This window comes from Clavelina lepadiformis, chromosome 5, assembly GCF_947623445.1.
Source record: "Clavelina lepadiformis chromosome 5, kaClaLepa1.1, whole genome shotgun sequence".
NCBI classification, from domain to species: domain Eukaryota; kingdom Metazoa; phylum Chordata; class Ascidiacea; order Aplousobranchia; family Clavelinidae; genus Clavelina; species Clavelina lepadiformis.
This window is the reverse complement of record NC_135244.1, coordinates 880,581-903,013: the sequence shown is the minus strand read 5'-3', so window position 1 is coordinate 903,013 and position 22,433 is coordinate 880,581. Positions and strand designations below refer to the sequence as shown.

Below are 22,433 nucleotides of genomic sequence, written 5' to 3'. Positions count from 1 at the left end.
TAAAATTCAAGTTAGTGTTACTGTTACTGTGAAGTTAGTGTTGTTAACTTGCTTCAAATTTCATCTTCAAGTGGACGCTTCGATTTTTTAGATTAATCACCGGAATTACAACAAAGGTTTTGCTCTGTTCGACACGAAGGGTATAAAGAATGCTTGAATACTAGCAAGAAATTTTTTACAACACTCTGCAACATCGGGTAGTTTTACGCTACTAGCATAAGATAGAGCATACTTTTGGGGTTTTTGGGCCAGCTTTGTTTGGTTTTTTTTGGGTACAGCTAATAATGAAATATAATTCTGGACCATGAAATAATTAAACCGAGTTAAAAATTTTAATATGCAGCTCTATCTACTATACTTGTATATGAAGCTCAGCCGCAGATCACTTAGATAGGTTGAGTTTTGAATCATGCAAACAGTATGAAGAAGCTATAATTAATTTTTCTTTGGAAAATGTTTGCCAGTCAAGTTTATATCAATTTTAACTGGTTTAATTATTACAGTGATATTGTGTTCCTCAACTGGACATTTTTATCACAGAAAACACTCAAATGATTTCCAATCTTTCCGAAAAAAACGGATAGAATTTGCCTTCCAATTATGTGTTTTGGCAAACTGTTACATGCTTTGTCTGAATGCACTGGATTTTATCCTTGTTAAAAAGAATATTATTTTTCAAAGATGATCATTACAGGAGTTTAAAAAACCTTTCTATAAACCATTTACTTTGTTTCCACAGTTTTAAAATTAAAAAGAACAATTTGCTTTCTATAATTATTTAACAAATTTGGCATCTGGTTATAAGATGAAACGATTTTATTTTTATCCGTTGCGAACTCATTTCTTTTCAACCCACCAGAGACGAAGATTGAAACAAGTATTCTGTTCTAATCCATACATATCTAGACTACGGAAAGCAGAACTTGCAAGGGAACTAGGTTTAACAAAGCAACAGATTGGAAATTGGTTTATAAAGGAACGTGCAAAAGCAGGAATCAGCCATAGAAGACAACTCGCTTCCACGAACTCCAGAAACACTTCATCAATTGCTCCATGCGACACTAGATCTTGGCTTCCATGGACGGAACAACAAACTTTGACGACAAAATGTATGCAAACTGGAGTCCTGCTATTGGGAGCATCAGTATGTCTTTACCTTTCTATGCCCCTAGAAGCTGGAAATCAATATCAAACAGCTGATCCAAATCAATCTGGTCCCAGCGGCATTATTAGTATTCATCCGGTAGAAAGATCTAACGCGCTTGATTTTACAGTTACGTCGACTCTAAGAACAACAAATGCAAGTCTCAATCAAACTGAAGTCAATCAATGTTTTGGGGACGGTCACAAAAAAGAATGCAAAGACCGGAATAGAAACGTATGTGACCAAAACCAAAATACATCATTGGCGGCATCCCCCCTCCACAATCTTTGGCGACCTTGGCAAGTTGGAACCGCGGAACACCATCATCGAGCAAATGATTCAAATCAACCTGGTCCTAGCGGCATTAATCGCAGCCATTCTTGTAATCAACATCTAAAGGCTGATCCAAACACCATGTCTTGTCCAGACGTTGGTCGATATGGACGAACGGATTCAATGCTGACAACAAACCAAGCTCACGTCGCTCAATCTACACTTGGTAATATTTTGAACATAAACTATGAAGAATAAATCAAAATGGACAATTTATTCAACAGCAATATACTAATATATTGAATAAACGTTTGATGCTTTCAGGGAAAGGGCAAACCAAAAACGAGGACCGATGTGATTTTTCTCAATCGTCTCTGAAGTTGGTAAAAGAATTTCCACGCAACCGCTTTAATAATCCGGTAGCAAGTGTCTATGAGCATAATCTTCATTATAGAACTCGTCCGTACATGTTTTGTCCATATGTTGTTCGAGATGAAAGTAGAATTGCGAGTCCGACAACAACAGATGCAAGTTCTAATCAAGATGAAGAAACTCAATGCTTTGGAGATCGTCGTAAAAATGAATGTCTAATCCAGAATGAAGAGTCAGGTGATCGGAACCAAAATATATCATTGGCAGCATCACGTCTCCACAATCTATGGAGTCCTTGTCGAGGTGAAACCGCGGAACGTCATCATCGAACAATTGACCCAAACCAACCCGGCCCTAGCGGCATTAGTCGTAGCCATTTTCGTAATCAACATCTAAAGGTTGATCTAAACAGGTCTTGTCCAGACGTTGGTCGATATGGGAGAGAGGATTCTATGCCAACAGCGAACCAAGCTCAATCCACACTTGGTAATATTTTGATCGTAAATTATGATTAATAATTAAAAATAAACAACTTATTCTTATACTAAAATATTTTATGTACGTTTGTTGCTAACAGGAAAAAGACAAACCAAAAACGAGGACCGATGTGGTTTTTCTCAATGGACGCAGAAGTTGGTGAAAGTATTTCCACGCAACCACTCCAACCCTCCTCAGAAAAAGATTAAAATCGCTTCTGATCGCGGATCGAGCCCATGCCGAGCTGCAGAAAGCTCCACTTTTCGTCAAACCACGGAACTTGAAAATGAAAAACAAAACGGAAAGGACAAGAAGTCGAATAGTAAAGGCGTGGAAGAATCATCTGATCAAAGCAAACAAGCAGCAACCAAGCATCAAGATTGATATAACACAAACAGCTGATATGAATGAACTCGGTGTAAAAAATGGCGACGACGATATCTTACACGAACCGCATGGGGGCAGAAGTGCTAAAAATTATAATCCATATATTTTAAATTTTTTGTTTGTTATTTTGTCTAGTTTTTAGTTATTTTTCTTCGTTGCAGCTTTTACTTGAAAAAGTTATATTTTAAGATTTTATAGACGTGAACATGAAATAAAACATATTTCCTCCATCGTATTCAGTCTAGTTTCGTTTAACATTTTCCATGAAAGGAGGAACCGCGATGTATTTGCTTATCTCAAGTTATTTCAAATTTCTTCTAAAATTAGCTCGAGCCAGTTGGAAACGTAATGAGTTGATCATAGTAACCAAGGTCCTCTATCAACATAATCTAATTCGTACATGTAAGCTAGCCAGCTGCCAAATATATCTTCCTTCAAACCCTTATTTTAATTGTCACGTATTCGCCAACAAAGTTAAAGTGAGCATGATTCTGTTTAAAATTTTCAGGATGAATATTAGATTGTAACTATTTCTTGTAATTTGATGTATTTCTATTGATGTATTGTAATTCTATTTCTTGAAATTTGATGTAACAATATCATGCAACGTCAGTGGGTAAAACTTTCGCTTGGTTTTAAATTAATTTTATATATTACGTTCATGTTTGGCACTACCGAAACATCTAAATAATGTCGCCATCAATCGATTGTTTTCATATTTCACATTGAAAGTGTTTGACTTGTGTTGATCGAAGCATAAAGTGTTTGCGTGCAAAGTGAATCAATTTTGATCGCTATAAACATGCGGCATTGCTCATATCTTTGCAAGTATTTCAGCGTATCCAATTTACATGTCATAAAAATTTATCAAAGTCAAGCAAGAACAACCAGCAAGATGCTTACTCCTCATTAGTAGGTTCGATTTGATGACGTCAACATTATACACGCTTTTATAAAGTTTTAGTGGCGCAATCTGATTGGTTGCAAATACCTACAAAGCATTTCTATTTTGTTGTTTCATTTGAGCAAGGCTGCCTTGATTGAGACTTCGTGGTTTAAACAACTGGTGCTTTGTAAGCTCATCATCATTTCATTTTGCAGTTGGTCGATTGAATGAAGTGGAAGCTCATGCTAGGTTGTAGAATAGCAGGAACATATTGCATATACACATTTGCAACTCAACATGAAATTTCAAATGCAAAAGGCAAAGTGCAATTTTTAGGTGAATCATCAGAATTAAATTAAAATATTTTGTACAAAAGTTGTTAGAAAACAGATCAAAAGGAGAATTCATGAAGCCTAGCAAATACGTTATTTAACACAATTTAGCAACATCTGATACTTCACACTTCTAGCAAAAGCATGAACAGTATTTTGAGTTTTAGAGCAAGCTTTGTTTGGTTATTATGGGTATAACTGACAATGAAATATATTGGAATATTTGCAGATATTAAATCGAGATAAGATATTTAATATGCAGCCCTATGTATTTTGTACCAGTGTCTCAAGCTCAGCCAGAGATCACTTAGGATAAGTTTTTGAGTTGTGCAAGCAGTATTGAGACGTTCTATCTAATGTTTTAGAAAGAAATTTTCTAAATTTTTAAAATTTTTCGGCATACAACGCGACCCAGTTCAAAGCGTAATGAGGTAACCATGGTAACCAAGGTCCTCTATTAATACAACTGTTGAAGATTTTCTTCTGCCAGATACGTTTTCTACCGCTTTCACGGCCCACTCAAAACCAATAAACGTGGCGCAATGCAGCTTGATTATAATGCTCATGCGAGATTGAAAACTCATCTCAGATCGTTGTTTGAAGTCACAAAGGGACTTGTAGAATAAATTAATAAAATATAATAAAAACTGCAACAGCAGACCGAAGCAACTAAAATCAGACAAATTCTCCATCTCAAGCCCAGCAAGTCGAATCCCCAAAGGGCACCTTCCTTTATCTCATGACAACTAATCATGCGTAAAGTAAACGCAGTACGCCAATCGGAAAAAGACACGTAATGGTTAGTTCAACCATAGCGAGTTACTGAGACGTTAAACAAAATTACATAAAAAAGTGGGCAAAAGAAATCATCGTGGTATAACCAAAGTAACACCAACGATATAAACAAAATATGAGTAAACACATGTGAAAGCAAGAAACAGTTGTGCAAAACATTATTTTGCCACACAATCCATATCGTAGGTTTAAGTGAGTGAATATTTACCTTTTTACAAAGCATTATTTCAATTTTCAACTGTTCGCCTATAAATTTAAAGCGAGCATGATTCTGTTTAATGTTTTCAGAATAACTATATTATAGACTGTAATTTTTTCAATTTTATCATGGACAGATATAACAATGCCATGCACCGTCAGTTAGCTTTACATTGGCTTTTACGTTTTACGTTCATGTTTGGCCATACTGGTAAATCAGCACAATGCCTGTTGCAAATAGAATTGTTTTAATATTTCACATTGAAAGTGTGTGACTTGTGTTAATCGAGGCATGAAATGTTTGCGTGTAATTGACTGCTACAAGCATGCGACATTGCTAAGATCTTTGCAAAAATTCATCGTATCTAGTTAAAAATGATCGAACGTGAAGCAAGAACAACGAGCAGTTTACTTGCCTGTAGCAAGTTTAATCTGATGACGTCAACATTATAAACGCTTTTAAAAAGTTTTAGTGGCGCAATCTGATTGGTCGCAACCACGTTCACAACTTTTCCATTTTGTTGTTTCATTGGAACTAGGCTGCCTTGATTGAGATTGCGTGGCTTACACAACTAGTGCTTTTAAGTTCATCATAATTTCATTTGGCAGTTGTTGGTCAGTTGAATGAAGTGGAAGTTTTTGGAAGGTTGTACAAGTCCAGGAACGTATGAAAAAATAGACCTATAAAGCTCAATATGAAATTTCAAATTTAAAGTGCTTTGAATTTAGTGTTATAAAGTTCCTGCAAACTCCATCTTCAACTGAGTGATTAGGTGTTTAGATGAATCTTCAGAAATACAGGAAAATCCTTTTCTGAACTATTTGGTAGAAAATATTTGAAGGGGTTTAAAGAATGCTTGAATACTCGCAAGCAGTTTGCTAACATAATTTAGCAGCATCTGATACTTTTACAATGCTAACAAACGCTTGGATTAGTTGTTTGAGTTTTAGGCTGTTTGTTTAGTTCATTTGGGTATAGCTGATGATGAAATAAAATTGTGAACCTTTTTACAAGGATTAAACTTGATTAAAATTTGTAAAATGCAGCCCAAAATCTGTATATCTGTGTAGGCCTATTTGTCTCTGAAGCTAAGCTAAATATCACTTAGGATGAGGTTTGATTTGTGAATATAAAGACTCTTCAGCTAAAATAGCTTTTCAAAATTTTTGCCAGAAAAGTTTTTTTTCAAAATAAAATCGTGTAAATATCCATAAATATTCGCACTTTAATAATGCACTTTATCAACTTGTGAAGAAAATATTTTTATCAAATATAACCAATACAGCACTTTTTGAAAGTAGTCAAGGTTTTTATATTTGTTCAACAATAACATAAATAATTTGGTTTACAATGTGTTTCGGCAAACTGTTGGCTGTTGCTTCTCCATGTACTGGATGATATGCTGATTTTGTCCTTGTTAGAAAGATAATAATTTTGAGTTATAGAAACATTTATGTTTTGCCACTTGTTTTGTTTTTATATATTTTTTTTAAACAGAATCATTTGTTTTCCCTGTTTTTTAAAGAAAGGTGCTAACTGGTTATACTTGAGTAAAACCCTGATGGAAGGCCAGTTTCGTTGTCATTTTTCACCCTCCCAGAAGCGAAGATTGGAAGAAGTCTTTCAACGTGAGCACTACATCTCCAAACAAACGAAAGCAGAACTTGCAAGCGAACTCGGTTTAACAAAGCTACAGATTACAAGTTGGTTTCAAAGACGTCGTACAATTCTTAGAGCTGAAAAGAGAAGAGAAAAAAGTGAAGAAAACCAACAGTCAACAAGACCGAGCCCATGTCGAGTTGCACAAAGCTCGACTTCCAATCCTGAGCCCGACAAAATGCACGAAGATGACCTGAAGTCGAGCAGTAAAGAAGTGAAAGAAGCATTTGATCATAGCAACCAAGCATCCTCGAGTTCATTTATCGCTAGTTTGCCTGAACAGGCAAGCACCAAGTTGGAAGGAAGTCAAACAACTGATGTTAATCAATCGAAGACGACGATAAACGAACCACACGGGGACAGAAATGCTGAAAATTGATCCAAATTATTTTATATGCTAATTAATTGCTTTTTATAGTTTTTGTTAATTTTAAATATTCATTTTTGTAATTGCTGTTTTTAGCCGAAATGTTTTATTATACAAATGTGAACATTAAATGTGAACACAAATGTGAACAACGATATGACTTTGCAAATTAAATTATACGTCTTTCATCGTATCTTGTCTAGGTCTCTAAATAAATTTATCAAAGTGAAGCAAGTACAGCAAAGAGCTAACCGTTTGTAGTACGTTCGATCTGATGACGTCAATATTTTATACGCTGTCTTAAGGTTTTATTGGCGCAATCTGATTGACCGCAATCACGTGCAGCATTTCAGTTTTGTTGTTTCATTTAAGAAAGGCTGCCTTGATTGAGACTGCATGGTTTACACCACTAGTGGTTTGTAGGTTCACCATCATTTCATTTAGAGGTAACCTGATTAGTTTTTAAAAGTTTGCAATTCTGTGAGATTTTTAGATTGTTTGAGTTAAAGCACTTTTTGCGGTTTATTTTAAAAGTTGGCATTTTTTTATCGCAGTCAACCTTCATCAAAACAATATTCAAGCCAAGTTTTTATCGGCAAACGATTTGAGGTTTGAGAAAGTTTAAGCAACTTTAACATTTTTAAAAGTATGTACTTGTCAACGGAACTTGTGTTGACTTGAGATAGATTACCTTTGGTTGGGTCTGGGTTTCTCCAGTACGAGGGAAAATGTTTTATGTCCTTTCTTCATTACTTGAATGTCAGTGCACCGTATTGCATTTAACTTTTTGGCAGCTTTTCTTTTCTTTTGAATTTTTGCATACTTCCAGTTTCAACTGCACGTTTTTCTACAAATTACCATTCATAGAGTGCATTGAAGGGGAAAAGGAGACATAAGTGCTCGCAAATGCGTCTTCAAAACAATTTGTCCAAGAAAAGCAGGAGAGCACTTTTTATTGTCAGCAAAGTCTTGATTTTTCCTTTCTACTGCTCTTGCCTGCTTTGTTTTAGAAACACATTTTGAACGTGACCGATCATAAGCAGGGATTATACCAGGTTAAAATTTACAAACATACAGCTCTGTTTATATTTGTGTCTGAAGCTAAACCACAGTTAACTAAGTTAGGTTGCGCTGTGCAAACTGTACAAAGTGTTGGTTGTGATTAAAGTGTTTCAACCTGATCTTTCATCGTTACTAAGTGATTACCAGCCGAGTATATTTCAAAATAAGAATTTATAGTAAAACTTTCTGAGTAATCCGTCCATATACGTTTTGCACTTCAACAATGCGCGTATAATAAATTATTTGATAAAGGTCGGAAAAGTACCTGGATGTTTCCCAACGTTGTTTGAAAGGAAACAGTAATTGCGATGTCAACAATTGAAACACTTCTTAAGGAATTGCTACAAAAGCCCTTCAATGGGAAGTTAATTTGCAAGAAATCATTGAACTATCTGATATTTATCTCAAGGTTGGTGTGTTTCAGGCAAAATAACATGTAACTTAATAATGTTACGTAACAGCTTTCAGCATAATCAATTCAGGTTGTTCGCTTCAAAAAGATCACGTTTTTAATTTTCTATGACGCAGTAATGACGAAATTACATGCTATTTTAGATAACAAACAAACACCCGACCATCCATGGACGCCAACCAAAAAAATAATTTACTCTATCAATATATCAAAGGCTATTGCTTTTACGTTTCAAGAGAAACTGAATTCATTTTCGACATGTTTGCTAAAAACCGCTGAGAATACGTTGATTCCGAAAATGTTAACAAATTTTCTCTATCTTTTTTCGTTATCGAGTTATTTACAAAATTGTTTCAAAAAACTGCCCCGGGACCGGATGTGACGTCACCGCGGTTTTCGGTGCTCGAGCATGTTTCAAGCGAAAAAGAGATCAATGGAAAATTGTTTTTTTGATGTTTTTTCAGTAATATATGATTGACCAATTATAAGATGATTTTTTAATTGAACAGATGTTATCTGCATGTGTTTCCTTGGAAACGCAGAACCTTTTATACATTTTAATAATTAGGCCTGTTTGGTTTTTAGATTTTAAACAGTGTACTTAAATGCCAACATTTGCCCCCCGATTGTGACGTCATAATTTTCATTCTGATTATGGTTTTGAATCAACAGAACATGAATGCTAGGGCGGATAGAGTATTAAATATTAAACACCGGCGTATTGAATATTCAGCCAAATTGAAAATGGAAATGGAAAGTTTGCGAAAATTCTCGTGCGTTCGAGCAGTCAAACAAACAAATAACTCTCTATTGAACTCAGCAGACAATGGTATTTATGCCCGTTACAATTATTGTTTTGTTACAGAGACTGCACAGAGCTCAAACGTAAAACCATCCATAAAATTGAATGTATGACATAACCAGGGCTGCTAATGCTAAATAAAGAAGTGTGAAAATGCACATTTTTTAAAAATAATAGCCAAGTATGGAAACCCCAAAAAAAAAACATTTTCAAGAGCACTTTCTAACAGAAAAAGTGTAAGAATGCCGTTCCCACCACGCTATATGCATCTATTACGATCTTGCATCATGTTGCATCATATTGCATCATATTGCATCATATTGCATCATATTGCATCATATTGCATCATATTGCATCATATTGCATCATGTTGCATCATATTGCATCATATTGCATCATATTGCATCATATTGCATCATATTGCATCATATTGCATCATATTGCATCATATTGCATCATATTGCATCATATTGCATCATATTGCATCATATTGCATCATATTGCATCATATTGTATCATATTGTATCATATTGTATCATATTGCATCATATTGCATCATATTGCATCATATTGCATCATATTGCATCATATTGTATCATATTGTATCATATTGCATCATATTGCATCATATTGCATCATATTGTATCATATTGTATCATATTGCATCATATTGCATCATATTGCATCATATTGTATCATATTGCATCATATTGCATCATATTGCATCATATTGTATCATATTGCATCATATTGCATCATATTGCATCATATTGCACTCTTCGTTCCACGTCAAGTTAGAATTTTCCCTCTTTTTCTGAGTGTGCGTCCGGCATTAAATATAATTGGTTCATTTTTGTGCTTGCAAACTTTTCGACATTTCCCTGCTTGTATTCAATCTCCCTTAAAAGAGCTACACGACGCGTTTTTATGCCCGTGACTAGTTGATTACTTAATTGGCGACGAGCGGTGTGGGCTCAGGATTCTTTAGTTTGTGAATGTGCGCACCGTGGATTGCACATAATTTAAGATTTTTTCATTATACAAGGTTTAAAGATTTGAAAAGTTAGGTCAATTGGGAAAGCGAAAGTTTCCTATTTACTGGCACGGAACCTGGCACGGAACCTGAAATTCAGTTCACCTGCAAAGGGGTCAAAATGAAAATTGTATTTATCTGTAAATATTTCACCGTTGACGATTTTTCTACTGAAAGTATTAAACATTAATTCATTTAGTCAAGAAAACGTTAAATTGATCAGTTTTGTAAAATTCTATTCACATCTAAGCAGTCAGCGTCATAATTAACCTCAATGTGGTGTTTTTGCAGATTTTAAGTTTACCGCATGTATGTTTAAGTTTGGCTCGTGCTGCAAGTGTTAAATCCTTGTAATTTTTCTTAAAATTTTACAATATTGCTTCGTTAGAAAACTGAGTTCATAATCAGGTCTGAAAAGTAACAAAACGAAACTTTTTATCTTGTTATAGATGTTACGTTTTAACTACAGTAAAATTTTTGACTCTGTTCGTCACTGAGTTAAAAGTCTAGACTTTGTATAAAATTAAGCGACGCAACTCATCCCTCGAAAGCTTTGTTGCTAAGTTTCAGCTGACTCAGATTGTCCTGACTGTGATGGGAAAGTTGAAAGTCTAAAAGGTTTACAAAAAGTTTGACAGTTTTATCCCGGAAACTTGCTTTTAAATTTAAGAAGAAATCTATAAAATGTGTAAGTATTTGTTGATCTGTTGAAGTTATTCAATGTTGCTGGTGATTATTTCTTGTGGTTGCGAAGATGCAATGGTTCTGTATTTTTCAACACTTTCCTGAAATAGCGCTTTCATGAAATTGTTTTGACGTCACGGATCATCCTCTGCCTGTCACAGTGTCTGTCAACCTGTCAGAGCCCACCATAGCGCTCTAGCCACGTTGTCAGGGAAATATAAATTAGCCGCGTCACAATATTCAACCGGAATCTAATAGTAATATATCTTGTATAATATTTATCTCTACGTACTATTGGAAACAGACGTATCATTTTAAAATATATTTTGAGAGTGACTATTTGATCGTATGTAGTTTAAGCAGCCTGTTGATGTAGATAGGCGGTTAGGTTAAAAGAATGGGTTTGCAAAAATCGATTTTAACTACGTAAGTTTTATTGGATTTAGTTTTAGATTAAAAGTTAGATTTAAGTTAATTTTTGATTACTATGTTATAACATTTAAGTTAGGTTAAAAAGAATTAAACATTAATGTATAGACGCAGTTCACCGATCCGCTAACTTTAACATGTTATTACTTATTAGATATATTTATATACATATCACCTAATGGCATCATCAGGACTTATATGGCTGACAAATAGCTTCAAACACACAGTTTTTCCAGTGAAATAATGACAGCATTTTATTTTTAGTAGAAAGAAGAAAAACCATTCACGAAAGAAGGATGGGTCTCACCGAGCAACAAATCGAGAAGCTGGAGGAAGAATACGAAGATTGCCCTTACAGCAACGTCGATAGAAAGAAGGAGCTCGCTGAAGAATTCAAAGTGGATTTTGCTGACATTTCAAGATGGTTCAACGACCGTCGTCAAAAGGATTATTACAGAACTGATAGGAACGAATTGCTTGAGTTCGTTAGGACCCATCCCTTTAACCCAAATGACGTCAGGGAATATGCTTCGTCAGGCTCATCGTGCGTTGCAATTCCAATAACAACATCTCAATATTTCAATCTACGAATAGTTATGGCGCCTCCATCACATATGATCTGCCCTGATCCTACCAAACTCACTTCTCTTTTACACTGTCCGCACGTGGGCAGCAACGTACAGCAAAACCAACAACCTCAGCACAACGCGTTTCAATGTTTTCGGGAAGTTGACTCATCCAGTGTAACGCCACAAAGAAACATCTCAAGTTTTAACCAAGCTTCCGTTGCCGACACCAGGCAGAGTAAATGTTTGTTTAACAAAAATATGTTTGAAGAAGTGCTATAAATCAACTCATATTTTTCATTTGTTTTTTCAGCAAAGGAAATGCAGTTTTTTAACCAGAAGGAGCTTGTTCTGAACGAAAATTTCAACGGAACGTCGTCTCCATTCGTTGTTCAACATGAAGCAACAACTGCGACTCCAACAACAACCAACGCAAGCTCTAATCAAGGCTTTGGGGATCGTCGTAATAAAGAAAGCAAAGACCTGAATAAAGAAACATGTGATCACAATCAAAATAATTCTCCGGACACAATGCTTGTACCATTTGAGGCGTCACCCTTAGACCATCTTTGCATGCTTTTAGAAGTTGGAACCGAGGAAAGCTCTAATCAAACAACTGACCCAAATGAACCTGGTCCCAGTGGCATCAGTCGGAGTCATCCGGTAGATTGTGACAAAACTCATTATCCACATCATTTACCTTCACCACATGTTGGTCAAGATCAAACTGTAATTGTGACGCCAACAACAACCATTGTAAGTTCTGATCAACCTGAGGTGGCTCAACACTTAGAAGTCCATACCCATGAAGAATGCAAAGACCTGAATAAAGAAACATGTGATGACAATCAAAATGTGTCTCAGGACACAATGTTTCTTCCATTTGAGGCGTCACCCTTAGACCATCTTTGCATGCTTCTAGAAGTTGGAACGGAGGAAAGCTCTAATCAAACAACTAATCCAAATGAACCTGGTCCCAGCGGCCATAATCGTCGTCATCCAGTAGAAAGGTCTAATGCGCTTAATCTACATCATTGGGTTTATCCGCGCGTTGTTCTTGATCAAACAATAAATGCGACTCCAACAACAACAACAAATGTAAATTCTAATCAAGCTGAAGCCACTAAAAGTTTTGGAGATCGAAGCAAAAGCGAATTTAAAAGTCAGAATGAAGTGTCATGTGATCGCAATCAAAATGGCTCTTTGGTAACAAGACTTCCACCACTGGCACCATCACGCCTCCACAAACTCTGGAGCCCTTTGCGAGTTGAAACTGGGGAAAGCCATCATCGAACAATTGATCCCAACCTACCTGGTCCTAGCGGTATCAGCTATTGCTATCCGGTAGCGACTGGAAAGTCTCATAATTTGCTTCAAATTGCTGACCACATGCACACTATGTCTCCTCCAGACGTTGGTCGAGATGGAAGAATAAATGCGACGTCCACAGCAAACCAACCTCGAATCACTCAATCAAAACTTGGTAATATTTTTACATAAATTATGGATAATAAATCAAAATATTCAACTTATTCCATGACAATATACTAAAATATTTTATGTACGTTTGTTGCTAACAGGAAAAAGACAAACCAAAAACGAGGACCGAAGTGGTTTTTCTCAATGGACGCAAAAGTTGGTAAAAGTATTTCCACGCAACCGCTCCATACCTCCTCAGAAAAAGGTTAAAATCGCTGCCGATCGCGGATCGATACCGTGTCGAGCTACACAAAGTTCTGCAAATCTTCAATCAATGAAATTTGAACCTGACGAAGAACACGAAGATGACCTGAAGTCGAGTATTGAAGAGGAATTGGAAGAAGCATTTGATCAAAGCAAGCAAGCATTTTCAAATACTTCATCTTCGACTTTACCGCCAGTCTGGTATTTCTTATCCTCGAGTTCATTGAGCGCAAGTTTGCCTCAGCAGAGCTCAGCAAGCAACGAGGTGGAAGATGTGGGATCAACTGGTGTGGGAAACGACAACGACGACGACGACGATATCTTACACGAACCACGTGTGAGTGAAAATGCGTTTTTATGAATTAGAGAAACTATGAGTTGCGACATGTAACTAAACCAGCAGATAGTGTGACGTATCGCATCATGAAAGTAAATACACCGACTTTGCAACATATGAAAAATATCAAGGTGCAACTATAGAGTAATACCAGTTTCCATTTCTGGTCTTTCAACTGCACGAGCGTGGATATATATGTCGTACGTGTTTGTCCAGTGTGTTTTCTTATGATCTTCTATTTGTCGATTTCATCAGCAATTGAAGCGCTTATTACAGAAATCTTTTATTTTCAAAAACATTTATCTTGTAAGTTAAATACCCAGAAGCAATTGCATTGAAGTAAGTCTCTCAAACATAATGCTCTATGACATATTTTAAACAAAAAGCATCAATGTTACCGCTTTCAATGTTTCAAGTGTTTCAGTTTGGTCATATGTTGCCATAATGATGTCACAATTGAAGCAATCATTTTCTGATAATGGACCGGGTATTTTCTTTGAAACTACACCTACTTGTCAATGCAAAATTGTGACATTTACATATCCAAATTCAATTTATTGTTTAAACCTAACACATTAAAAAGCATTTAAAATGTTTACCAACTCTTTCCGAAGAATACTTACGTTGGTTGATTTAATTTAATTGTTATACAGTAGTTGATACATTGCCCACTGACTTTTACGCTCGTTTTCAACCACAAAAAGTTGCTTGACTTTATTGGTAATAACTTGCAAATAATTAATTATCAGAATATTTTTTACTACAATCAACAGAACAATAAACATCAAAGAATAATTCTTTGACTGGTATATGTGCTGCACTTGTTGAATAATTTGTAAGTAATTAAAAATTGTGAACGGTTTGGTTTAAATACCAGAGCCGCTAACCAATGTTTGCTCTTAAATCAAATACGTTACTTTAAACATTATTGGTATAAATTGGTTATAGATAAAAGGTTGAATGAGCGGTTGAAACATCCTATTTACCTGAAATGTCGGCCGACTAGTTCTTGGTAGTGCTAGAACAACTGCTTTCACCAATTCTTACCTTCGTGTGTTTTCTTCACATTGGCTCCAGTGGTCTGAAAAAAAAGGAAAATCCCCACAATCAATGAGCATGATTTCGAAAGCAAATGTTTAGGTCGTTCTGATGACTCTAATCTGTGTACATAACTATTTTTTATATTACACCTTTAAGTTTGTTTCGTGCGTTATTTTAGATTTGTTTTATTTGTGATCAATTTCCTTTTAAAAGACTTGCAAAGACCCAAGTGTGAGCGGGACTAACTACTTGCTTAATTTGCCGTAGGTGGTGCTGGCTTACCCCGGTCAGTCTTAACAGATCCACCTATACTGGCAGTGTAGCGGTGTCATTATCTAGGACAGTTGCTTTGTCTTTGGAGTTGTCTGCTAACACAGAAGATTTGCGAACTCGTAAAGGTTGTTTATGCAATATCAAGGATCTCGAAAAAGCGCACATAGGGCCGAGTATGAATAAACTTACGTTGCGCTGGTACTTGCTCATTCCACTGACGTTCCTTTTAAATCTTTGATTCAACGTTATACAAACCAACCTTATTTTTTTTATAGATTTCATGTATAATTTCTGATAAACTTTAGATTGTGCTGATAACGTCATAAATGGAAACTTGTGGCTTGGAATTAGGCTACATTCATTCCCTGGAAACTCGATCAAGTTCGCAGGAAAAGCCTCATCATGTGTAAGTTTTGGTGGTTTGTTGAAGTTTTGCCAGGCTACTAGTGAATGGGATATTTGTATAGTTGTTGCTAAAATGCCTCAATGTTGGCCAACACCGTTTACAAAGATGCGGATAAAAGCATTTGAATGAATTTGTAGATGCGCATAGTTCCGCATTGGATGTTGCATAGTTCCGCACAGTGCTTTCAGCAATGGTTGGTAGTAGTCGTATTTTGGATACTGTGTGATGTTCAGCACTAAACGTGAACCGAACATTTCACGAATATTTAAAGCTGAGGGAAAGAAAGAAGAGCGTGTGGATGCGGGAAGGAAAATACAAACACCAGAGCAAGAAATAAAAACTGCACATGCAACAAAGCAGATCGAAAACGAAAGCTCGGGGTCAGCAACCTGAGTTTACCCGAGATCACGGTAAGGTTTAATGGCGGCCGACACGAAAGTCAAAATAAAACTAAACAACAAAGAAAGACTAACCATAACAATGCCGAGCACTCAAATCACGTAAACCAGCCTGTTTGGTCAAGCTCGTCGTTTATTGGAAGACTGTTTGTACCAGTCAGGGTACCTAAAAGTTACACTCTAAGGTTAAAATTGGTGCCTCAATTACGAGTGGTTTACCCATACCTTAACAACTTCATTATTCTTTTTCCTCAACATCCGCACGTGGGCGGCAATGTTCAGCAAAACCCTTACTTGAAACCCCAGCATAACATGACGTTTCAAGGTTTCAGTGGAGTTGGTCCGACAAGTGTGACGTCACAGGGAAACAGTTCAAGATCTGGCCAAGCTGCTGTTGTTGGCACCACGCTGAGTAAGTTGTTGTAAAATAATACCTTTTGTACTTTGAGTGAGTCAAGCCGTCATTTTCTTGCCAAGGACGTGACAACGAGCGGCAGTGTTCTTCGTCTCATGATGATGAATGGCGTCAATATCTTGTCAAACAGACAACCGCAACGCCATCAAAAAACTGCCAGAACCCGTATCACGGTTCTTCTATGTGCACTACATCAGGTAGATACATTTAGCATTGTTGAAATAAAAGCTCTAGTAAAACCAATTAAAATTTTAAAAGCGTGTATTTTTCAGCATAAAGCACTCGATCTAGATGTGAAAATTAGATAGAATTTTCATTGGAAAAAATGATGATTTTAAAAGATGCAGTTTGTTGCTTCTCCCTTCTTTGCAGATTGACCGGGATCACAAAGAAACTTAAAGCATCCAAACGTTTTGTTCAACCGAAATTTGAGGTACTGTAAACTTCAGAGTTTCCGGAAACAAAATCAGAATATAAACCCCGGCATAAATACGCCGACACGCATGCAAGAAAAAAGCTTTTTGTTTCATCAATTCGAGTTGCAGTTCAAGTCCAATAACGTTGTCATTGTCAAAAGTTGACTACTGCTATCATGCAATTAATGGCTTTGTGGCTCCAAAAAACGCTAACTTAAATGCTAACTTAGCTAAGTTAGCATAGCTAACTTAAATGATCATCATGAAGGCGGTAACACGCAAAAATAAAATTATGTGTTGCTTTAAAACTTTTATTAATGCACAACTTTGTTTATTTTAGAACAATTGTGTTTGTTATATGGAAGCTTATTGCAACAAACAATGTATGATTTCTGTTGTCATATACTCTGACATATGATATTGCAAAGAATTCATGTCGATTTTAGCGCTAGTTGTTTCATTTTAAACATTTTTAACGCAAAATGAAATAAACGTTAAACATTAATGCTCGGTTGCAAATAATTATTGAATAATAAGCTACTATATGGGGCGAATGTATTAAGGTAATGAGTAATAGGAATGTGTTTTAATGTATGTAGCTAACACAGTACTTTTGCAAATGGTGCCCTCTGAAGGATAAAAATACTGAAACCGTAAAGTCTAAACGTGGCTTCACTTCCATGATATTAAGAAAATATATCAGTAAAAACATACAAACTGATGCACACAGCAGTTTTCTCGTCCAAGCTCCTTTGCACTTAATTGGCTGTAGGCCCATCCGAAGGCCTATCTTAAACAATGAAAAGTAACATTTCTCAATTTGTATTTACTTCTAAGCAAGCTTGGCCACTTAGATGAGTTTTTGTATCCCACCATCATAATTGCCAAAAAATTGATAAAAACTATCTGTTAAGTCACATTCACATAACCAGAAGGAATCTAAAAGTCGATATGAGCAGTCACTCACTACACGTTTAAAAAAAAAATGATCAACGCAAATTTTTTTTATTTTTTCAACTGGATCTACTTAATACAGCTCAAAAAGGAAGATAGAAATAGAAATAGAAAAAAATAGAAATCAGAAACAAAAACCTGGAATCTTCAAACAAGTTGCGCAACCTTCTTGTTTCGACAAAATCACTGCTTTCAACGTTGATTTTAATAGTTTCTTCTTGACAATATTGCATCTTGTATAATCCAGAGAACTTTTTCATCAATATCAAAATCCTTGACAAGGTCTCTGTAGCAGCTGATAGTTGTACCAGTATTTAACGATGATGCCTGTATTTTATTTTGCGAAAAACGGATATGAAACGTAGGAAACCAACTCGAAAATCAAAAGAAAATCGTTGTCAAATAAAAACTATTTACAGCAGTTATAAAATATCTCGCTGCAACCAGCTTTCATAAAATCAATTAAGATCGTCCAAAATAAACAATGAATAACAAGAAAACCCGGAGGGCAACTTGCTCTGTTAAATTGGCTCATTGGCGTCATCTTGCTGATCACCTAAGACATGGATCACGTCATAGACGTCAAGTGAAGCCAATTCATTGGATTGGTTGTTTTCGTTAATCAAATTTCCATCGAAGTAGTGCGGTTCGTTCCCATCATGCTGAGACGGATCTTGCCTGTGGATGTGTGATGACGGTAATGCTGCCACCGATGAGCTTGAAGCACTCTGTTTATTTTGTTGTATTTTTTCAAGTCTCTTCTGCTTTAAGTAAGCTGCTCGAAGTATCTTGGTACGGTTGTGAAACCAGTTTTCCACACGTCGTACAGGTATTACAAAATATATTGCCAGAGCAAATGTTCTCTCTTTATTGAGGAAGCGACTAACACCATAAGCTACTTGCAGTCCGGCATTTTGTTCTGCTGAAAACGCATAAGGCTTCAAGGATGGTTTTTCAGGTTCCCCTTCTAGATATAGTAGACGTTTACCCGGTTATTAGTAAAACATGTAAATTGTCACGTCATTAAATCTCAAAAATAATACCTTGGCTACTTTCTGCAAGTTGTTCAGAACTGGCGCTGCTTGTTGATGGCAGCGAGGTTGCTGCTTCCGCGTTGACTTGTCCTTAATGCAACGAGGATTATTCAACACGTTCCTATACATCACTACATACGTACGGTGCTTGTGCTAGAGACATACCTGTGCTCTGGGTGTTTGATGCAGACGTTGGAAACTTTCTCTTTTTTGTCTTTTTGATTGATTTGCGTCTTATCTCAAACCACCGTTCAACCATCCATTCGGGTACTTTGAGTGCATAAGAAATGTACCACAATCTCAAAGGGTTGGGGCTGTCGCAGCAAAAAAATTCATCCTCCAAAAAATCCAGCTGCTTCATTGTAAAATCGATTTTATCTTGGCAGTGAAATGGAATTTCTTCAGCTGAAAAATAACTGGAAAACATTACCTGGATTTTAAAACTTATTTTAACATCGCCAAATATATTTACCTGGTGCAGATTTGGTGAACGAAGTCAGGTCAGAATATGACGATGAAGCTGCTGCGTCATCACTGACCTGGCGTTGATGCAAAGATTGACCTTGGTAGGAGGAATGAATTCGATGCTGCTCGTCGGAGATTCCTTGCCAATACTTCATAATATTGGCAGCGCTGCTTGTTTCAGGCTCATGTCGGTTGGTTTCAAACTTCTTCATCCTAAACAATTAAAAAACGGTCAAGTAAGACAGACACATCCAAAGATATCGCCGGTGATACCAAACGTGTTCTCCTTCTATAGCTTTCTTTTTAGTTATAAGTTCCTTTGAGTGAAGGAAATCAAAAGCGATAATATAAAAGATTTCTTTTGTTCGAAGACTCTGCCTCGACGGAGGTGTTGGACTTCTTTCTTCAGCAAAACTCCCTGCTGATTCGAAGACTGAGGTTGGATTGTTGTGTTTAGCTGGTCACTTGCTAAAGTAAAAACAATCGAGAAATATCAGTTGGTTTATAGCAAATCTCTCAATAGCTTTAAGTTACACAATTACATACTCAGCGTGGGGTCGAAAACAGCAGCTTGGCCAGATCTTGAGCTGTTTCCTTGTGACGTCACATTTCTCGGACCAACTCCATCGACACTTGGAAACGTCATGTTACGGTGGGATGGCAAGTAAGGGTTATGAGATAAATTCCCGCCCACGTGCGGATAATGAAGATCATAGCAGAAGTCATTTGAGCCAGAGGAAGTCGCATGTGTTGCAGGACTTGCAGTTAACCTAGAGTCGACAGACCGAAGTCCTGCCACAGGTGTCGCTGTTGTAAACAACGATGAGCTTGACGAAGCGTTTTCGTTGAGGTTAATTGAGTTTGGCCCTAGCTCAGTTTTCTCTCTGGCTTGATATTGGTCATTTGCGAGACGTTCAAGAAACCATTCTCTGATATCAATTATGTCCACATTGAATTCCTCAGCAATTTGTTTCTGTCTATCAATGGTGATGAATGGGTTGCGTTCATATTCAATCTCAAGTATCTTGATTTGTTCGTTGGATAAAATCGTTCTGGTTTCTTGTTCCGTTTCCATTTTATCTGCTAAAATAAATGTAAAATTATCCTTTGACATCAAACACAAGTTTTAATCAAGGATCATAATATTTCTGCAAGACGAATACCGGCTGGGAGCTTAATTTTCATGGAGATCCGTTGAAATGAAAAAGCACAATGGTTAGTTCTATTAGTTTGAAATTGACAGCTGGGAATAAATGGTAAAATTTTTCAACTAGTACTAGAAAATTTAGTACCAATGCATCTTAGCAACAACAACATATATATCATCAAAGACTTACACATTTCAATGATTTTTTCGTTAACTTCAAAACAAGGTTTCGGGGGGGAAATAACGAAACGTTTTGCGTAAAATCTTAATTTTTAACAGACTCGGCGCAATCAGAACTTTAACTTAAGTAACATCTGTTACAAGAAATAAAGTTTCTGTTTTGTTGCTGAATATGATCAGACATGATTATGAACTCAGTTTTCTAAAGAAGCAATATTGTAAAAGTTTATTAAAAAATTACAAAGCTCTAGCATTCTCAGCACAAGCAAACCTTAAACGTATGTAAGTAAAAAGTAAAATCTTTAGCAACAGATTGAGGTGTGAGGTTTATAGCTCCGACCTGATTATGACATCACAAAACTGTCAGACTTTTTGTTCTCCATTTTAACTAAAACTAACTACTCAAAATTTCAAACACCAGCGTTGCAGCACTTGTCGACAAACCCATCCTAATTTATGTCTGGCTCCGCAAGTTTCAAACTTTGCAAACTTTCTAAAGGTTCCAAACCATCACACAACTTCAAACGCAAGTAACAAAACGAAACTATTTCTTTTCACAACCGCTCCGCAGCCTGCGCCAGCACAAAATGGATTCTGCCTACGTCACCATCACAAAACCACTAATTAGGCAATAATAGCCTCGCGCAAAAAAAAGTGAGTTAACAATTTTTAAAGGCAAATTGATCACACACAGGTTGATTGAAATAACGTTCCATGCACAGAAACAAAATCATGTATTCAAAGCACGGAGCCAGCACTGTTTAAAGCATGAAATGATTTCTAAATGTTTCAAGCGATATGGTTCCTGTAATAGAAAAATATATGTTTTAAAGTAAAGGAATATTTTCACCGTAACTCTAGATGCCTTAAAATTTTTATTAATGCATAGCATAGTTCATTTTAGAACAATTGTGTTTGATTTATGGAAGATTATTGCAACAAATAATATTTTTTTTCTGTTGTCTGTGAATTTTTTCAGAATCTTTTGAATTCTGTTGTCATATACTCTGACAAATGATATTGCACAGAATTTGTCTCGATTTTAGCGCTGGTTGTTTCATTCTAAACATTTTTAACGCAAAATGAAATAAACGTTAAACATTAATGCTCCGTTTTCAAATAATTATTGAATAATAAGCTACTACATGGGGCGAATATATTAAGGTAATGAGTAATATGAATGTGTTTTAATGTATGTAGCTAACACAGTACTTTTGCATATAGCGCCCTCTTGAGGATAAAAATACTGAAACCGTAAAGTGTAAATGTGATTTCACTTCCATGACATTAAGAAAATGTATCAGTAAGAACATGCAAACTGATGTATACAGCATTTGTCTCACCCAAGTTCCTTTATTGTTAAGCTGTTGCACAGATTTTAATGGCAAATGTTCTTAATCTGTTCTTCAAACAGGTCACCCAACTACAGGGTTCTTTCAATGAATGAAAATGAGCAAATGCGTCCGCTCTGTGATGTGTTATTTCACTTCCCGAAGTTTCTTCGCCGCTTGTAAGAAGCAATCTCTAAATTAGTGTTTTTGACACCATAAAATCAAACAACTTAAATCTGGCACTCTTAAGGTTAACTTTATATTTTTCGACACGAGCTTTCGGAAGCATAAGCTTGCTTCTTCAGGTGAACTGTGAAACTTAAAACGTGCCAAACTAAAGTATATTCTTTTTCTTATTTTACATTAAATTTTGGTTAACACGGTTCAGACAACATCAACTTAAACCTGGTGCTGGAAATCTCGAAGCTTACAATTGGGAATGCTTGACAACAATGGGGAAGTCTGCAGAGTTGC

General features: G+C 36.2%; 4 protein-coding genes across 7 annotated transcripts; 3 read left to right on the top strand and 1 right to left on the bottom strand.

Moving 5' to 3' along the window:
- The first annotated feature begins 743 nt into the window (after nucleotides 1-743).
- On the top strand, nucleotides 744-2,924 carry LOC143460062 (uncharacterized). The gene is made up of 3 exons (XM_076957422.1): nucleotides 744-1,643; nucleotides 1,742-2,275; nucleotides 2,367-2,924. Exons 1-3 carry the CDS (start codon nucleotides 806-808, stop codon nucleotides 2,648-2,650), a joined length of 1,656 nt encoding a protein of 551 aa, XP_076813537.1. The 5' UTR covers nucleotides 744-805; the 3' UTR covers nucleotides 2,651-2,924.
- A 3,444-nt stretch (nucleotides 2,925-6,368) lies between these two features.
- LOC143460349 (uncharacterized) lies at nucleotides 6,369-7,121 on the top strand. The gene has a single exon (XM_076957819.1). It carries the CDS (start codon nucleotides 6,427-6,429, stop codon nucleotides 6,901-6,903), a length of 477 nt encoding a protein of 158 aa, XP_076813934.1. The 5' UTR covers nucleotides 6,369-6,426; the 3' UTR covers nucleotides 6,904-7,121.
- Nucleotides 7,122-10,653: 3,532 nt separating this feature from the next.
- On the top strand, nucleotides 10,654-14,677 carry LOC143459880 (uncharacterized). 2 transcript variants are annotated; one of them, XM_076957190.1, is made up of 4 exons: nucleotides 10,654-10,888; nucleotides 11,581-12,117; nucleotides 12,193-13,362; nucleotides 13,460-14,677. In XM_076957190.1, the coding sequence occupies exons 2-4, from the start codon at nucleotides 11,610-11,612 to the stop codon at nucleotides 13,921-13,923; spliced, it is 2,142 nt and encodes a 713-aa protein (XP_076813305.1). In that variant the 5' UTR covers nucleotides 10,654-10,888; nucleotides 11,581-11,609; the 3' UTR covers nucleotides 13,924-14,677. The 2 variants fall into 2 exon arrangements, with proteins under 2 accessions (XP_076813305.1, XP_076813304.1); XM_076957189.1 differs by having other exon boundaries at nucleotides 11,578-12,117.
- A 3,438-nt stretch (nucleotides 14,678-18,115) lies between these two features.
- LOC143460976 (uncharacterized) lies at nucleotides 18,116-20,764 on the bottom strand. 3 transcript variants are annotated; one of them, XM_076958682.1, is made up of 7 exons: nucleotides 20,639-20,764; nucleotides 19,848-20,384; nucleotides 19,575-19,769; nucleotides 19,309-19,514; nucleotides 19,002-19,241; nucleotides 18,846-18,926; nucleotides 18,116-18,769 (listed from the first exon to the last, which is right to left on the bottom strand). In XM_076958682.1, exons 4-7 carry the CDS (start codon nucleotides 19,511-19,513, stop codon nucleotides 18,324-18,326), a joined length of 972 nt encoding a protein of 323 aa, XP_076814797.1. In that variant the 5' UTR covers nucleotide 19,514; nucleotides 19,575-19,769; nucleotides 19,848-20,384; nucleotides 20,639-20,764; the 3' UTR covers nucleotides 18,116-18,323. The 3 variants fall into 3 exon arrangements, with proteins under 3 accessions (XP_076814797.1, XP_076814798.1, XP_076814799.1); XM_076958683.1 differs by having other exon boundaries at nucleotides 19,848-20,381; nucleotides 20,639-20,762; XM_076958684.1 differs by lacking the exons at nucleotides 19,575-19,769; nucleotides 19,848-20,384; nucleotides 20,639-20,764 and having other exon boundaries at nucleotides 19,309-19,530.
- Nucleotides 20,765-22,433: the final 1,669 nt, after the last annotated feature.

What these genes read in the sequence shown, in the direction of transcription:
- LOC143460062 (XM_076957422.1), top strand. Translation starts at nt 806, where the DNA reads ATGAAACGATTTTATTTTTATCCGTTGCGAACTCATTTCTTTTCAACC. An exon ending in CGTCGCTCAATCTACACTTG is followed by an intron (nt 1,644 to 1,741) that starts GTAATATTTTGA and finishes TGATGCTTTCAG; the next exon opens with GGAAAGGGCAAACCAAAAAC. An exon ending in CCAAGCTCAATCCACACTTG is followed by an intron (nt 2,276 to 2,366) that starts GTAATATTTTGA and finishes TGTTGCTAACAG; the next exon opens with GAAAAAGACAAACCAAAAAC.
- LOC143460349 (XM_076957819.1), top strand. Translation starts at nt 6,427, where the DNA reads ATGGAAGGCCAGTTTCGTTGTCATTTTTCACCCTCCCAGAAGCGAAGA.
- LOC143459880 (XM_076957189.1), top strand. An exon ending in CGTTGCCGACACCAGGCAGA is followed by an intron (nt 12,118 to 12,192) that starts GTAAATGTTTGT and finishes TTGTTTTTTCAG; the next exon opens with CAAAGGAAATGCAGTTTTTT. An exon ending in AATCACTCAATCAAAACTTG is followed by an intron (nt 13,363 to 13,459) that starts GTAATATTTTTA and finishes TGTTGCTAACAG; the next exon opens with GAAAAAGACAAACCAAAAAC.
- LOC143460976 (XM_076958682.1), bottom strand. Translation starts at nt 19,513, where the DNA reads ATGAAGAAGTTTGAAACCAACCGACATGAGCCTGAAACAAGCAGCGCT. An exon ending in ATCAAACACCCAGAGCACAG is followed by an intron (nt 18,927 to 19,001) that starts GTATGTCTCTAG and finishes CGTTGCATTAAG; the next exon opens with GACAAGTCAACGCGGAAGCA. An exon ending in ACTTGCAGAAAGTAGCCAAG is followed by an intron (nt 18,770 to 18,845) that starts GTATTATTTTTG and finishes TACTATATCTAG; the next exon opens with AAGGGGAACCTGAAAAACCA.